General features: G+C 39.1%; 1 protein-coding gene and 1 pseudogene across 2 annotated transcripts in view; one reads left to right on the top strand and one right to left on the bottom strand.

Moving 5' to 3' along the window:
* Positions 1-10,763, bottom strand: part of Itpr2 (inositol 1,4,5-trisphosphate receptor type 2) — a 481,279-nt gene extending 470,516 nt beyond the window's left edge. Inside the window, exon 1 of one of the 2 annotated variants that reach the window (XM_027934069.2) lies at positions 10,204-10,763. In XM_027934069.2, the coding sequence (XP_027789870.1) occupies positions 10,204-10,295 (92 nt within the window). In that variant the 5' untranslated portion in view covers positions 10,296-10,763. The remainder of the gene's footprint in view (positions 1-10,203) is intronic. The other variant, XM_071610047.1, reaches the window with a different exon arrangement.
* LOC114091760 (U6 spliceosomal RNA) lies at positions 1,056-1,155 on the top strand (annotated as a pseudogene).
* Positions 10,764-17,764: the final 7,001 nt, after the last annotated feature.

Here is a 17,764-nt window from a genome sequence, read left to right as displayed (position 1 = left end):
AGACTTAACAAAAATTAAAATGGAAAATTGTATGTCATGTATATTTTTTCATAATTTATTTTAAAAAGGCACTACAGCTTACTACAGTATTAAACTGTCTATAAGCAGTGACAACCAGCATATGCCCAGGCCCTCTGTCCCCTTTCCCCAATGCCATACTGCCCCAGAAGCAGATAGAAATCAGAGCTCTGCTCAGTGATTTTCCTGGTAGCCAGATCAGAGCACTGGGATTCACTTTCATGACATAAATGATTAATCCTAATCCAAGTGGGGCCAAATGCTATCACTCTACAATCTGAAATTTGAGAGACACCAATATAGGAATTACAGGGTCAAGGTCATGCGGGTGGTGGGACCCAGAGAGAAGGTCCTGCTGTTGGCACTCTCACAGGAGCCCTGGATCTTGGCCTCCCTTAATGGCCACTTGTCAGTTTCTTGGCGCTCCTCCAGTATCCTCACAATAAATCTCCTTCTTTTCTTAAAGGTAGCCAGAGATGGTCTGTGTTCCTTACCAACAAAGAACATTCCTTTCAACATAATGAAGTCATCTAAATCTTCAGCTTTATTCAGGTGGGCAAAGAGATGTACAAATATCCCTTGCTTCCCAGATCTTTCAAGGTTTTGAGATCAGATAGTAAGAATTAGGATATCAAGGGACACTGTGAATTGTTTTTGAAGATTTCCAAGGCAATTCACTATATAGTGTGCAAATAATTAAATATGAGTTGAACATGAGTCGGAGGTACTTTAGTCTCTTGAGATTTTTACAAATAATATACTTTGATTTATCACTAGAAATGTTAATAAACAACTTTTAAACAAGTTGTATTTTTCAGGGGGTTTTTGTTAGTTTATTTGGGCTCTTTACATTTAGCATTGGTGATCCATTTAAATTCCCTACAAAATATGAACAATCCTCTTTTCTACAGGAGACAATATGTGGAGAAAATCAGGATCTGTCCTTAGTGATTGTTTCATAATTAGCCATTACCACTACAGGTCTCAGGAAGCTAGACAACTAGGATTTACTTCATTCAAAACCTAAGTTTTACTACTTGCTTTGGTGGCACATATACTAAAATTGGAAGGACACAGAGATTAGCATGGTCCCTGCACAAGAATGATATGCAAATTTGTGAAGCATTCCATATTGTTTTTTAAAAGGGAAGAAAAAAAAACCAAGGTTTTATAGAGTAGAGGAAGGAGTGTAGGAGAGGGGAGGGAGGGCAGGAAGGAAAGAGAGGAGGGATGGGGGGATCATGAACTGAAATCGAATTCCATGTGTATATGATTTTGTCAGGATGAGCCCAACTACTTACTACATATAACTATAAACCTCAAATTAAAAAAAAAAAGAGGTGGCACCTTGGAGACATGATTAGGCCATGAGGCCTTCACCCTCATAGGCTATTATAAACAGCTAAATTTGGCCCCCTTTTGTCCTTTCTTGCCCTCTTGCCTTCCATCAGGCAATGATGCAGCAAGAAGACTCTCACCAGATGATGAACCAATAAATTTCTGTTACTTATTAAAAAAAAAAACTAAGTTTTCTCTAGAAATCCATTGAGGAATTCTCTTGGATATAATCAATATATAATAAAGTCTAGCATTTTATAACTGGTACAAAGAGATCTTTATAATGATATTTTAATAGTGACTCAAACATCTCAGTAATAGGTAGAACCTCAATGACGTATGTCTGAATTCTAAGAATTTAGATACCAATTGAGATTATGCTTTGTTCACTTCCTTAACCTTTCCCTGTATTCATAGGAACTTATCTATGGCCTTTGTCACTTTTTAAGACATCGAAAGAGAAAGAGGGTATGGTAGACTCCATACAGAGAAGAAGAGAATTTCAAACCAAGTGGGACAGCGTGTGTGAGTGTGTATGTGCAGTGTGTGTGTGTGTGTGTGTGTGTGTGTATGCATATCCACGCAGTCAAATGCATTATAAGGAAAAAATAATTAAGAACTACTTTAAATGAAAAGCTGTCCTTATTTCCAAAGCTTCCAAGGAATCTATAAAACTTGAATTAAGTTCATGACTCATGAAGAAAAACTATGAAACACTGGAGATAAGAAGCAGCAAGGAAAGGGGAATAAAAATATCATATACAAAGAAGCTGAGTATCTTTTCTAAATTCTACACACACATACACATACACACACACACACACAAACAAATGCTAAGTTTCTTCTTGACCAAGCTTTATATCCCCGACCTCATTCTCTCAGGACTCAGTAAATCCACCATATATTGAAAGAAGTCTTTCTTAATAATCTCAGAGGAAACTGAATCAAGTTTAAGTCTCTCACATTTGCTAAAATTAGCATAAAATAGATTCTCAGATTATTGCTTCTGTTTTTGTGTCTCTCAAAAATAACAAACTGTTTGCTTATAGTTTTCCAGACCTATTAAAATGGACAGAAAAATTCACTGATTTTTTAGATGAAAAATTACCAAGAACACATAATCAATTATGGGAATAGATAAAACAAATATCCATCCTAATAATTCTGCAAAGTTTAGCTCATGTGCCAGCTCATTCTTGAAGCCCCCCCAGGTTATCCAAAGCAGAAGAGGAAGAAGGACTCTTCTGACTTCCTATTCCACTGTTTCTGACCACATTTTTGGCATTTATAAAGAAGTACCTCACAGTGCAGATATTCAACACCATTCTTTTCTGTTACTAAATATTCAAAAGTGCTACACTGATTTCCCAAATATTTATTCAACACCTACTATGTACTAGGAATTTTGTCAGATGCTAAGCATACAAGAATTTAAATGACCACATTTTCTTGGTACTTGTTAGTTCCTGGTCTTGCAGCACTCACAGCACTGAGAGTAAAAATAAAAACTGCCTTCATTTCTCCCACAAATCCTGGCCCACTGTTGTACCACAAATTGTCAAAGGAAGATTTTATTTTTGAGATAATATTTTATAGCTTAATATCTGTCATCTCTTTACATGTGTATCCCTAGCCCATAGTGTAGCTCATTAAGCATTTACCAAAAGAATAAATCATCTTAACATGCTTCAGCAAAAAGTACACCATCAGGACAGTCACGTGGACTTCTTTCATCATGTGGACACTCTGTCAATTCTATGATTAAAGTTTTTTTCCTAAATAGCCTAATAGTTTCTCTCTCTCTCTCTCTCTCTCTCTCTCTCTCTCTCTCAACTCAGGGGCATTCAACCACTGAGCCACATTCCCAGCCCTATTCTTTTTTTTTTTTTTTTTTAATTTAGAGACAGGGTCTGAGTTGCTTAGAGCCTCACAGTTGCTGAGGCTGGCTTTGAATGAGATCCTCAGGCCTCAGCCTCTGGAGCCACTGGCATGTGCCACTGCATGTGCCACTGCATATTACAGGCATGTGCCACTGCACCCAGCTATATGTAACTCATTCTTAATTCAAGGTTGGAGATCTATGGTGTGTGTTGTTATAACCTATATAATAGCTATTGTTAACCAACAATTGATTTGAATTTTGAGAAAGCTAATCCATCCTTTTCAGACAGTAAAAGAATTTGTTAATTTAGTTTGAACACACACCCAATAACCCCTCACAAACTAATGCTATAGATGTTGACTAAGGCAATAAAAACCTCAATCTGAGTTCAAGGTTACTAAAAGAACAAGTCAACCATGCAAAAATGTATATTTTACGTGTGTAAACAGACTTCTAAAGTAAAACAGACTATATATTTACTGTATGAAATAAATTACTCATCATAATTGCTCAGTATTACTGGCTGGACAGACATTTTTCATAATACATTTTAATACCAATGTGAACTAGGAACAAATTTTTCATGGTAAACATATGACTATTTCAGTAACATGCTTTATTTATACTTTTTAAAATAAATATTATTGATGTAGCTCAGAGGTAGAGCACTTGCCCAACATGTGTGAGGCCATGGGTTCAATCCCCAGCACCAAAAAATTATAAATATAGATAGATATAAAGATATATATATATATATATATATATATATATATATATATATATATATATATATATTATTGATTAACAGTAATAAGAAATTGAAGAATCCTTAAAAACATCATTTTCATTTTAATTAACTTTCCTGACTATAAAAGCAATAGGTGTTTAATTAAAGAAATATATTCAAAATCTGGGAAATAAAGGAGATATAAAAAGGAGAATTAAAAATCAGCCATTCATGGGCTGGGGTTGTGGCTCAGTGGTAGAGCACTTGCCTAGCATGTGTGAGGCACTGGGTTCAAGTATCAGCACCACATATAAATAAATAAATAAATAAAATAAAATAAAGGTCCATCAATATCTAAAAAAATATTTTTTTAAAGAAATCAGCATTCACTAGCCATGTGAGAATCAACCACTGCTAGTATGCTATTCTATTTTCCCAGTATCTTGCTTTGAATATTTTTATTAAAATTGTGGTTTTCTAAAGTTATCTATTAATGAATTTACCATCTAAATTGGTATGAAAGTAGAAAGATAACCAACCACACACAAAAAAGACATCAATGGGGACTGGGGTGGTGGCTCAGTGGTAAAGGGTTTGCCTACCATGTATGAGGCACTGCATTCAATTCTCAACACTGCAAATAAATAAATAAAATAAAGGCCCATTGACAACTAAAAAACATTTTTTAAAAGAAGACATTAATGTATTTGAAAGGCATACTTATAACCATCAAATAAATGAATAAATGAATGAATGAATGTCCATTAGCTTCACATGTCTGATTATGATACAGTGATCCATTACCAAATTCTTATATTAAAAAAGTAAAACTTGCTGGCCACAGTGGCAAACACGTGCACGCTGTAATCCCAACAGCTCCAGAGGCTAAGGCAGGAGGATTGCAAGTTCAAAGCCACCCTCATCAATTTAGCAAGGCCCTAAGCAACTTAGTGAGACCCTATCTCAAAATTTAAAATAAAAATAAAAAGGGGGGCCCGGGGCTGTAGCTCAGTGGCAGAGCACTTGCCTAGCATGTATGAGGCACTGGGTTCGATCCTCAGCACCACATAAAAATAAACAAATAAAATAAAGGCATTCTGTCCATCTAAAACTACAAAAAAAAATTTAAATAAAATAAAATAAAAAGGGCTGGAGATGTATCTCAATGGTTGAGTGCCTCTTGGTCCAATCCCTGGTACAAAAAAAAAAAAAAAGTAAAACTTACTTAGTACATTATAAATTTATCATAAAAGTCCATGGTTACTTCTTTTACATTTATATATGAAGATATGTACTCTGACTGGGATTAAAGTTTGAAAGTTTAGTTCTATAGTAATCTGTCTATAGTCTCTAGGTTATCTTCATACCATCTATACAATAACAGTTCCAAAGGGAAAATGTGATTATGAAAAGAGCTACCTGTGCACAAATAAAAGACTTCTTTTAAACCTAGAATGAAGCCAAGCAGTTGCCTCTGAATTCCAGTCTGTCAAGACAAGTATTTAGGGGCACTTGAACAGGGATAGTTGTTTGCCTGACTGAGCTCTCACTTTAGTGAGGGTCCAAGGCCTGCAGTGTTATTCATGGAATGATTTCTAGGTTTCAGAAACAGTCCAGCTTTCAGTTTAAAATAGATTTCATGTTGACCACTTCAGAAGCTGTCTTTGAACTTTAGCTGGTTTCAAGTTCCACAACATCACACTTCTAACCCTTAGACTTCCCCAAAAAACTCAGTATTCAAGATTCCATCATGTATCCTCCCCACTGAACATGTATGCAAATATTCAATGAGTTTTTAGATAATTTTTATCACATTATCAGATGCCATAGCCAAAACAAAGCTCAGTTTCTGTGCCTATAGCAGAAAACAATATTTGGCTATTATTTAGAAGGTCCTATTTGGAAGATAATAAACATAACTTGCAAATTATGCAAAAATAAAAGTTCCATTCCATGCTTCATCTACAACTCCCTACTAATCAAACAATTCTATTACAGAAAATATTTTTACAACTATAATAAGGATGACATAATTAAGAGAAAATAAATCATATCTGTAAACATTTAAAGGTCAATAGAAGAGAAATTCAAGGGACTATAATTAGGAACAATAAAATGTAAGCATTTTCATAGTCTTGTTATCCAAGGAATTAAATCAGAATTACTAACTAGGTGACTCACCCCTTTCCCCACGTGATATCTGTTATTGAACATGGAAAAAGGAAAGGGAAAAATTAATAGAATTGGTCAAAATCAAGCAAGAAGTAAAAATAAGGGCCTCAATCCTTTGTCACTCTAACTAAGAGACTATTATGACACTTTGATATCAGTGTTACAATTGGTAGTTATCTGACAGTTCTTCAATACCTTAACTTGATGAAACCTCAAGCCAAAAGTAGCAATCACTTAAACATACATACACACACATACACACACATGCACACAAATATACACACTTTTTATTTCCCAACCTCTCATCTTATGAATGGCCAATGAAGAAATGGCATACCTCACTGGTTCCACTTTCCCTACCATCCTAAGAATTCTGCTAACACTTTTTGTGTTAGTTAGCTTCCTGTTACTGCAATAAAATACCTGATGTAACCAATGTATAAAAAGAAAGGTTTATTTTAGCTTAAAGTTTTGGAGGCTTTCAGGACTGATTGGCCTCACTGCTTTCAGCCTGTAATGGCATAGTACATCATGATGGGAGAATATGGCACCTTATGGCAACTGGGAGAATATGGCACCTTATGGCAACTGAAGCAAAGAGAACAGGAGAAAAAGGCTATATCCCAATATCACTTTTAAGGATAAGCCTCCAAAGACCAAACTTCCTCCCACTATGCCCAGCCCCTTAAAGGTTCTGCCACCTCCCAATTGTGTAATGAACCTTTAACACATGGGCCTTTAGGGGAATTTAAGATCTAAACTCTAGCACTTTTATCCTGAAAAGTCAGACTCATCAATTGAAACACAATTATTTTCTTCTGATTCTTATAAATGGCATTACAGTTAATTTTTTAATGACCTTGCATGGTTTTAATGTTTAGGACTTTCTTTGACTCATGGAACCACAATGTCATCCAATTTTTAGAAATTATAAAGCTCATGGAAGCATATACCCATGCCACATGTAATATTATGTAGGCAGATATTGGGGTGGCATCCCCTACTTGTTAGCTTACTTACAATTTGTAAATATTTTATTTTGCAAGTTGGGTCTAGAGCTATGAAACCAAAGTTTCTCAATATATTGTTGCAGGTCATTATTTGTACATGTCCTGTATCAAAGACAGTGGATACTTCTGGTTGAATTAATAAGTTTAATTAACCATTACAAAATTAAATGGTATTATTTCTCAACAGTTGAAACTTTTCATCTCTGAATTTAGAAAATTATTTTATAACACAGAATCCCTAACTTTGAAAATGATCATCATGTTAATAAAAATCAAAGCAATGAAGAATAAACATGAACCACATGGTCCCTTTAGAAATTAAACAAGCCTTATTAAAGGTACCAGATGCTTTCTGAAAGCATCACAGAAGTTTCTGCAACATTAATTATATATCTCATAAACAGCAAAGTTTGGAAATGTGTGTTAATAAGATAATCAATAATTGCAGGTTTAACTCTATGTCAGTTCCAATTTTAAAAGAAATAACATGTTTTTCAATGAGCCCCATTTTCAAAGCAGAAAAATGCTATTTTTAATCATCAAAGATATACTGAAGCCATTATTTGTCAAGTGAAATATCACAGCACTTGAATAGTTTGTCCTGATCCTTATTCCATAAGGATACTCTTAAGCCAGAATTCATTTAAGTCCTAAGCTAGTTATCTGCTGCCCTTGAATACTTTTTGGACACTATTCAATGAGGGCCAGGAAACTGCATCAGAGCATATCAGCAATGACTTTCATTCACTACAATGCCCTTTGAAAAGATGTTCAGAAGCAAGTATCAGGACAGAGAAATGGCATACCCTATTCCTGACTTACAGAGTACTACATAATTATGTGAACCCCTGAGCAGTCTCACTCAAAAAAAGAATATCCAATCAAAGCATCAAATTCTACAAGGCACAGCTTTTCTAAAGACTCTTCTTTAACTTAGCAGCATGTGAACCTTGTCAGATTACTCTCAACATGACTCTGTACATTAACAGAAAAATACTATTCTGTTAATACAATACACAAATACAATCTAAGGAAACTCAACTTTTGAAACACCATCAAGAAACACTGACTACAAATAATAAATATTTATACAAATGTATATGTGACATTCATAGTCATTCAAGCTTATTTTTCTCAAGGCTTAAAAAGTATTATGTGTATGTAGCCAAAGAAAAGCATACTTGGCTAGGAATCTGGAGACAGGTTTGAGTTTCAACTTTTTGCACTGATATCTCCTATTTCTAGGGTCAGTCACTTCATTTTTCTTAGAGTTTCCTTATCTCTAAAATGAGTAGGGCAGACTCCACAACTGTTGAAGTTGTAGCTCCATGATTTGCCACCCACAGCCCTTCTAGTATTTGTTTTATAAGTTACTCACATGCATGCCTTTGCTGTACACGGCACTATAGAAATATGGCCTTTTGGTTTTGTCTAGGTTTTATACACTACTCCTAGACTTTTTTATTGTATTATCCACAAATATAACTATTGCTCATAGTCACCAAGGTAGTGATAATTACTGCAACAGCTAGTACTTACATAAGTGCTTATTACATGACTATACTGTACTAAGCACTTTACACATATGAACTCTTCTCACCACAAACCCATGGGAAAGAAACCATTATTATTCCCATTTTTGCAACTGAGGGGACTGAGGTACAGGTGGGTTATGTAACTTGCCCAGGGTCAAAAAGTTTACAAGTGGAAGAGTTGGGATTCAAACCCCAACCCGCTCCTAGAAGCCCATCAGTTTAACTCCAGCCTTGCACTTGGCTAGAGGGTCCATAGAAGGTGAAGTGCAGCAGAGTTCATCCACAAAATATTGGCAGAGTCCCCAAAACTGCACTCATACTATGAATTCTCCCAGGAATAACCAATAGTTTGTGATTTACAAACCCAGCATACATACTTGCAATTCTTATTTCTTTCTTCCCTGCTTCAGTTGTGCAAGTAAATAACAAGGATGGAAAAGAGATTAAACTAAATCTACCTTCCTTCTCTCAATTATTTGGGGAAATGTACAAATAACAGGAACTGTGGGACTACTGGTAACTTCCACATCCCACTGCTGAGTAGGCAGAGCTCCGTTATAACAAGCTCCCAGTCATGGTCCAGGGACGTTGCATGTTAAGTCATGTCCCCCAAAAACGAACAGCTGAAAACAGTGACATAGAAACACCAGTTCTGCAGCCTCAAATCTCTAAGACTGGGGAGTCTAAGAGCCTGGGACCATGAGGTAACAAAAAACTACCTCTGCAGCAAAATATATTACAGTGTGCAATTAAACTCGTCAGTGGTATACAAAATTAGGGCAGAGAGAAAATACTGGTAATCAAAAAAAAAAAAAGCCCTATTTAGCTATTCAGCACATTGTTTTTGTATATGTATACTCATATATTTCCCCAATTATTAACCAACTCCAATCTTGCACTTGGCTGAGATTCAAGAGATCTTCCCTATGGGAACCAGAGCTGAGTTCTGGAACCCGGGCAGCCGCCCCTAGGCTGCCCACGAGGCGGGGCAAGTCCTCGTTTGGCAAGGACAAAAGGAAATTACTTCAGCGAAGAGGAGACGGTGAGCTCCTCCCGTAGGACAAAGCCACACTTTGGCTCACCACATCTCGCCCGAGTTTCACGTCCAAGGCCACGGACTTCTATCGCCTGCTCTTCAAACCCAGCACTGACAGACAAGGGGATGAGAGCGGTACTGAGAAACGATGGGAAGAGAAGGTGTTTTGTTTTCCCAAAGGGGAAAACAAACCCACATTTTAATCAAAACAACCTATGGAGAAGCCAGCGAAGACTTCTTCGCCCGGCCTGTCTCAGGACTTTTGAATCACTTCCTCCTTTTCTGATGTGTCTGAGTTTGAGATTACAAAGTTGCTGAGAAAGTCTTGCCTCTCCGGCAGCTTCCTGCGAGTGAGAGCAGGCGCTGACCCTGCCCGGCGCCGCCACCTCGGGCGGGAACCGGAGGGCGCCGCAGCGCGAGGAGGGACTGGGATGGGTTCCGCGGGGACAGAGCGCGAGCGCTGCCCAGCCGCCTCTCCTGCTTACCCCAGGGTGCTGATGAAGCCGTTGACAGAGCCCTCCGCGTACAGGGACACGATGTCCCCTATGTAGAGGAAGCTGGACATTTTATCAGACATGCTGCTTCATGTTCCAAAGTGAACCTCCCTCCTCTTCCCTGCGCCCTCGCTGCTCTCTCCAAAGGAGCTGCAGCGGCAGAGGCAGAATGGAGCGCAGGACCGCTGCAGCGGCGCAGGGCACAGTCCCAGTGACCGAGAATAGGGGTTCAGCCTGCTTCCGCACCGCAGGAGCGGGGCAGGAGCAAAGGCGCCCTGTGGACACCCCGCGACGTGCGCAGCCCCGACGCCCCGAGAAGCTGCAGCAGCCGCCTCCCCGGCAGGTTTCCTGTTCCTTCAGAAGTTTTCTCTCCAACACCTTTGCTCCTCCTCCTCCCTCCTCCGCTCCCTTCTTCGAGTCCCCTCCCCGATCGGCGTCCCGCCGCAGCCGTCACCGTCACCGCAGCCCCGCGGGAGCTGGAGGTTGCAGAGCCCCTCGGTCCCCTCAGGGGAATTTTTGGACCAGGTGCTGGTGCCCATCCGATCACGCAGAGGAGAGGATCCCAGGGGAGGCGGGGGCATCCAATCAGGCAACGGCGACCGGGGGCGGAGCTGGACAGGGGCGGGGCGACTCTGAGGAGGCCGGGCCACCGGGGAAGCTGAGGAGGTGGACGCAGCTGCGGGCGCGGGGAGGAGCACTGGGCGGTGCTGGAAGAGCTGCAGGGGGCCGGAGCCTCCGGGGGGACGCTGCCTATTCTAACTGGAGAGGAAGGACCTGGGGCTCGACAGTCCCTGCCTGGGAAAGCGAATGAGCCTGAAAGGGACTAAAAGGGTGCGAATTGGTGAAGGGGAGGGTGCATGCATGACCCATGCTCAGTGGAATGAACCAGCGAGACTCCTGAACATGAAAACGTGGAGTAGGGGTGTGGATGGGGTGGATGGGATTGAGTAACTCGCTGATCAAGGGAGAGGAAGAGGTTGAAGTGAAGGAAAACATACAAATAAAAAACAAATACATAATAAAGAAAAGGAGCGAGGAGGGAGTAAAAATTTCGCTTGGCATATGTAATTTTGTTGTTTTGTTTTTCTCAAGTATATTAGCCTTAGTGAAACTTGACCCAGGAGCAGATGTCTAGGTGAGTGCGAGCTTCCGTGGAGCTTTCCTCACTTGGCCGAGCCTGCAATTTTTGTAGCCAGCCCCTGACGTTGAGGGCACTGTGGACCTGTGCCTTCTCTTAACTTCTGTTAAGCCTCCAAGGCTGGGCCTCCTGTGCTTCCTTAACTTCAAGCCAAGGCTAACCATGTACCTCCTGGAGCCCATTGTCACTGTCTCATTGACAGCCCTTGCTTGTTTACATTTAAAGTTGATGACTTTTGAAGCTCCAGCCGTTGCAAACTAACTGGAGGCAGCACACGCTTGAAATCCTTCTCTGTTGCTTTTGAAGTCTTCACCTTAGAACATCGTTTTAAAAGTCTTTCACCCTACCCTTCTAGAAGACATGAAGGAGGCAAACTCCAGCAGTGATGACAGTCAACACTCAATTAAAAAAAATGAATGCTACTTAAAGTAATCCCACAGAGCAACGTTTGCAGAAAAGCAGAGGAACTCTGGGAATGCAGAGGATATGTGCCAAATTATGCAACTGGCCAAAATGTACCTTACAGTTCAATGATGTCACTCATGTCTTACAGCTCAAAGATGGTTTGGGTTGAAATTTATAGTCATACAATAGACTGTGAGAGAAAAATCAGCTTAATATTCAAATGTTTGTATTTAGAAAGCCTTCAGGAAAGAAAAGAATAGACTCTGGATCCAGGAAATGCCAGTACAAAGTCTGTGTGTGTTGAGATAAACTGAACCTAGTCATTGACTTACCATGCAGCTGAGAGATCTCTTTACTTCTGTGTTCTGGAAAAGATAACTTAGCTACTTAGAAATGCCTATTACATGATAGAAGCCTTCTTCTGCCTACACATGTGACATTACTATTGGGAGCCTGCAAGAAACTGGCCATAATTATTAAAAAGCTTGAGATGGAACAAGATGATGAGTGTAGAAATGGAACTTTCTTTTTTTGTGGAGTGGCGGGGGTGGGGTACTAGGGGTTGAACTCAGAGCACTCCACCATTGAGCCCCCACCCCAGCCCTATTTTGCATTTTATTTGGAGACAGGGTCTCACTGAGTTGCTTAGGACCTCAATTTTGCTGAGGCTGACTTTGAACTTGTGACCCTCCTGCCTCAGCTCATGAGCCAGTGGGATTACAGGTGTGAGCCACAGTGCCCAGAGGAAGTTTCTTTTTGTCCAAGTGACCTATGCATTACATTCTATGGTTCTCCATATTGCACAGTCCTGTGCTATACATCTAATGGATGCTCAACAATTACTGGTCAAAGACATGAATGTTCTTTGTTATCTCAAGGCACAGAGTAACTGTGGACAACACATAATAAAATGAGCAGGTGAGTGTTTATGCTCATGAACAGATAAAAGTATCAAGTCATGTACCCAAGTTCTAGCTCTTGGTAGGCATGTCTCCTGGGCCCAAAACAGGGTCCTCTAAAAACTAAAGCCCAGCACTGGTGCCCTGTTGCCTGGCCTAAGAATACATTCATTTTAATGTACCTTTCAACACTTCTCACTTTGTTTTCTGCTTATTTTTGTACATATTGAATCTTACCAAACTAAAAGTATTCTAAGAATGAAATCAGCATCTAATTCATGTTTTATCCCTGTGGGACCTAGAAGTGCCCATTGAAAGTTTCAATAAATATTGGATAGGTAAATTAAATAATAACTAATGTAGAATGTTTTAATGTTAAAATATTTATATTACCTCTGAGAGCAGGTGTCATTTCAGCAAAAGCTCTGGTCATCATGCCCTATATGAAAAGGCAATAAATAGAGCAGAGTATAATATTTGAAATGTTTATTCCCAAAGGATTTACTATATTAAAAGGTTTCCAGTAAAAAAGTTCTTCCATCAGAGATGTTTTCAGGGTAATTTATAATCAGTGTTCACTTGAATGTTCTTAGATCAATACTAGAAGTGAAAAGGTTTGCAAGCCATTATCTATCAAATGAGTGTTTCATGAATTGCTTTCCTCTCTTCCCTTCCTTGTAATGAATATAATTTTTTAAATGTAGTGGTTTATTGAGCAGTCTCCTTCATGAAATACAAATAAAATACAGTTTTTTAAGTCATCCCATTTCAACAACACTCTATTAAATCTACATGTTCTGTTCCTTAATAATATTTCAAGGAAAGTCCTTGGATATAAAATATTTTCAATTATTAAAAATACACACTCAGCTAGGTGTGGTGGCGCACGTCAGGAATCCCAGCTACTCAGGAGGCGGAGGCAGGAGGATAGCAAGTTCGAGGTCTGCCTCAGCAACTTAGTGAGACCCTCAGTAGTTTAGCATGACACTGTTTCTAAATAAAAAGTTCTGGGGCTGAAGCTCAGTGGTAGAAAACCCCTGGGTTCAGTATTCCATCACTGCCAATAAATAAATAAATGAAAATATATGCTCTTGCACATGTGCACATTCACATACTCGTGTATACACACATACACACATGCACTCACACATGTGCGCACATCCCAGTACAGTTTCAAACATTGGTCTCATCTCCTCCAGCCCTCTTCAGATCAATGAGTAAGTCACAGGAAAGGAGGTGTCTGCCTTTTATCACTATACATAGGTCTTCATGAGCTCCTTGGGTGTTGAGATGGAGAGCTAGAATCAGGATGAAAAGAGTAAGTGTATCACTCTGAACTCACTATGTGATTTCAGTTTTCTATTGACTCTGCTGCTCATCTGGCCAGCCTTGACTATTTGCAGAGGACTTGTTGTCAGGTAGGTATCAAATTTCACCTCCCTGTTGGGCTCTAAAACACCTCTGCGCATTTCTTTGGAGTGGGGCCTCTGATAGTAGGCCCCACAAACAGACAACCCTTTCAAACATAGTTCAAGTAGATCTGGCTGTGCTTTGAGTGTAGGAAAGTTGGGAATAGTCTTATTCGTGGCAATGCAACCAGTGCACAGGACCCTTGCCTACAAAGTTCCCAAACTCGATTTGATATTTGTTTTGCTGGCACCATCCTGAAATTCTCAGTCAATTTTTTTTTCTTGAGAGAGAGAGAGAGGGAATTTTTAAAAAATATTTATTTTTTAGTTTTCGGCGGGCACACCATCTTTATTTGTATGTGGTGCTGAGGATCGAACCCAGCACCGCACACATGCCAGGCGAGCGCGCTACCTCTGGAGCCACATCCCCAGCCCTCTCAGTCAATTTTTTACAAGGAACTCTGCATTTTCATTTTGCACTGGACCCTGCAACTTATGTAGCCCAGTCCTGGATTCAGGAATCCTTACCACAACAAAGAGTAAGCAGCTTGCCTGCTCCACTGATCCCCCTCATGAATCTTTCTCTCTCTTGCCAATTCCTTTTTTCCATCTCAGCCATCTCAACAAGTCTGACACATCAAGTCACTTCCAATTAGAACAATTAACACCAAAATTCTCCACTTGTAGTACTACCACACTCCAAGTTTCTTTCCAAATGTCCTCATTGGGACAAGGGTAAAACTCTACCATCCCTCGCTAATCAAAAATGGACAACTTAAACTGAGGATATAAAGTAGTATGAGACTCTGAGTTCAATCCCCAGAACCGCCCCCCCCCACACACACACACACAAAAGACAATTCTGTCAATTCACTATAATCAATTTGTATTCACCATGATGAATTCTAATAAATAGAGATTAGTCATTTATATTCATTGAAATGTTGAACCAAGAAGTGTGTCCTTGGGCTTCTGGGTTCAAGCTGAAAGAAGGGTAGATGGTACAGGAGAGAATATCATAACCATCATCAGCCACTGTTATCTCAACACTCCTGTGAGGTAGAACATGTGGTCACCACCCCTGTACCCACCCACATACCTTTGCCCTATAGGGTAGCATCCTGAATGGGGTTAACCTCCAATTCCAAGCAAGCAGTTTTTGAGATCTAGTACACATAAATAAGACCGATCTGAAGAGTTTGTTAACACACAAATCCCTGAGCCCTATCCCTGAGATTCTGATGTAACAGATCTTGGGTGGGGTTTGGCATCACTTCTGAAGAAAGGGTTGTATGTGGGCAGGAGCTGAGGGAGACAGGGTTCAAGTAAACCTTGGCTAGTGAAATAACCTCAAAATTGCAGAAAAACCTTAACAAAAAGAATACATAGCTCTACCCCAAATTTAGTAATTTTAATAATTTGTCACATTTTATAGCTCTTTTTCTATAGACACACAATTTGTTTTCAGAAACATTTGAGTGCAGGTGGCATAATTGTGTCTGCTAATTTTTTAATACTTCACGTATATAGTACCTAAGAACAACAATAGTCTGATATAGCAACTATCAAGTTCAGGATATTTAGCATTAATATAAAATTTTTACCTTATCTACTGTCCAAATTCCAATGTTGTCTATTATCCCAGTAGTGCTCTTCTATAGCATTTGACTCCAAGGACAGAATCCTAGCCAATCATATTTAGCATTTAGTTGTCAGAACTCTTTAATATCTTTTAATCTGTAACAATTCCTCAGCTGTACTTTGTCTTTAATGCCATTGACATTTTTTTAAAAAATTATATTTATTTGTAGACTATTTCTCAATCAGGGTTGTCTTGTATTTCTTCACAAATAGATTAGGTTGGGCTTGGGATGTAACTTAGCTGTACAGCACTTGCTTAGCATGTACAAGACCATGGGTTCAATCCCCAGCATCACAAAAACAAAACAACAACAAAACTGAATTAGTTTAGGAATTTCCAGCCAGAATAGTACACAAAAGACAATGTGTTCTTCAGGGTACCCTGATATCAGGGACACAATATCCATCTGTCCCTCACTGACGATGTTAGTTTCTATCACTGTCAGGATGTTGTCCAGTACACAGGAGTTTAAGAATAATCCCAAACCAGATCTCTTATAAAGAAATGGTTTCCAAATAAATAATCTCTTAACCTGAAAAAATTCTGGAAATGAAGGCCAATTTCAAGGCAGCAACAAGCCTGATTTTCCTGCCACAAAGGCTATCCATACCATCTCCTGATCCTTAGCCTGTTTCCAAAGCCAGGGTTTGACCTCAGTCTGCGGTATCGGTCTCACACGGTCCTTGTGAAGTTTAAATTAGAAAATAAATTTAAAGGGCTAGGCTGGTAGTGTCTGGCACTAGGCACTCAATAAATGTTAGCTATTATTATGATTACCATTATCTGAAAGAAAAGCAATATTGAAGATCATAAGAAAACCAAGCATAAGAGATGTTGCAACCAGTGCAAGAAGACACTAGTGACAGCCAGCCACAAACATCTTCAGACACTGAATCAATGGCTCTCCAATTTACACATCAGTGCCTTCCGTGCCTTCCACAAGCAAACAGTAGTCAATACTTGGTGTCTATTGAAATTTAAATTATTTCAGGAATATTTTAATTTTCTTAGTATGTGTAAAAGAAATCATTTTTTAAAGCAGTCAAATTTCAGATCAGGGGGAAATTTTTGAGATTAAAAAAAAAAAAAAGGTAGCTAAATTTCCAGCCCAATGCTGCAAAACCACCCACAAATGTCACATGAGAACTCTGCCTTCTACAAGCTGACGGCTTTTTATCTCTTCACAAAAGGGAACAGATAAAACCCACAGAGAAAACTGCCATCCAACATCAGAGAATACTGTCATGTTTATGGTTCCATGAATGATAATGGCCTCTCACAGACTCTGATGCCCACAATAAAGGTTGCTTGGGCAGTTAAGGGTCTAAAATCAAATTAAAAGAGATTATGCAAGGTATGGTCCCAATTCCAATATCCCGTGGGATTTCTGGACTGCTCTGGAAAGCTTACTTCAGGAATTTCAATCCTGTCTTTAAAAATGGAAAGAGACTGCTCACCAATTAGTAAATGTCATAAATGAAAAGTTCGACAGCAAGTTTCTATAGAGGGAAAGGAATGACTCTAAGGAAGGAAACTAATATATATATATCAGTAACTTTCATGTTTGATTCTCTGAGTTAAGTACTCTTCATACATTACCTAACAATCCCCATGAAATAATTGCTATTATTAATCCCATTTTACAAATGAAGAAACAGACTTAGAAAAAATAAGGAATCTTCCCAAGATCACCCAATTAGTAAGATAGGGGAGAAAAGAGAAAGTAGTACCATGACTCAGAAAGAGGCAAAAAACAGGGAGGATAAACCCAGGAAGAAATTTCTGAAATCTCTCACCGCCTGTCTTTTTCCCCCAAATTTAACTTGGTTTCCTCTCATTTGCATAAGTGGTTTAAACTGCAGAACTGTGCATCTGCTCTTGTGCATTATTTCAGGTATGTGCATCCTGATTAACCAACTGAATCATAAGTTTATTTAAGGCAAGAAGTCTTTTATATACTTCCCTTCCATTGCCCTTTGCTCTTTGCTGCTGAAATAATTAGCCCAGGAAATGTTCTGGATCCCAATCATAACATCCACTTTAAGCTGTGCTCAGGGAA

The sequence above is a fragment of the Marmota flaviventris genome, chromosome 3 (genome assembly GCF_047511675.1).
Source record: "Marmota flaviventris isolate mMarFla1 chromosome 3, mMarFla1.hap1, whole genome shotgun sequence".
Taxonomy (NCBI): Eukaryota; Metazoa; Chordata; class Mammalia; order Rodentia; family Sciuridae; genus Marmota; species Marmota flaviventris.
Note: the sequence above shows the minus strand (reverse complement) of the source record. Positions and strands in the feature narration are given on the sequence as shown.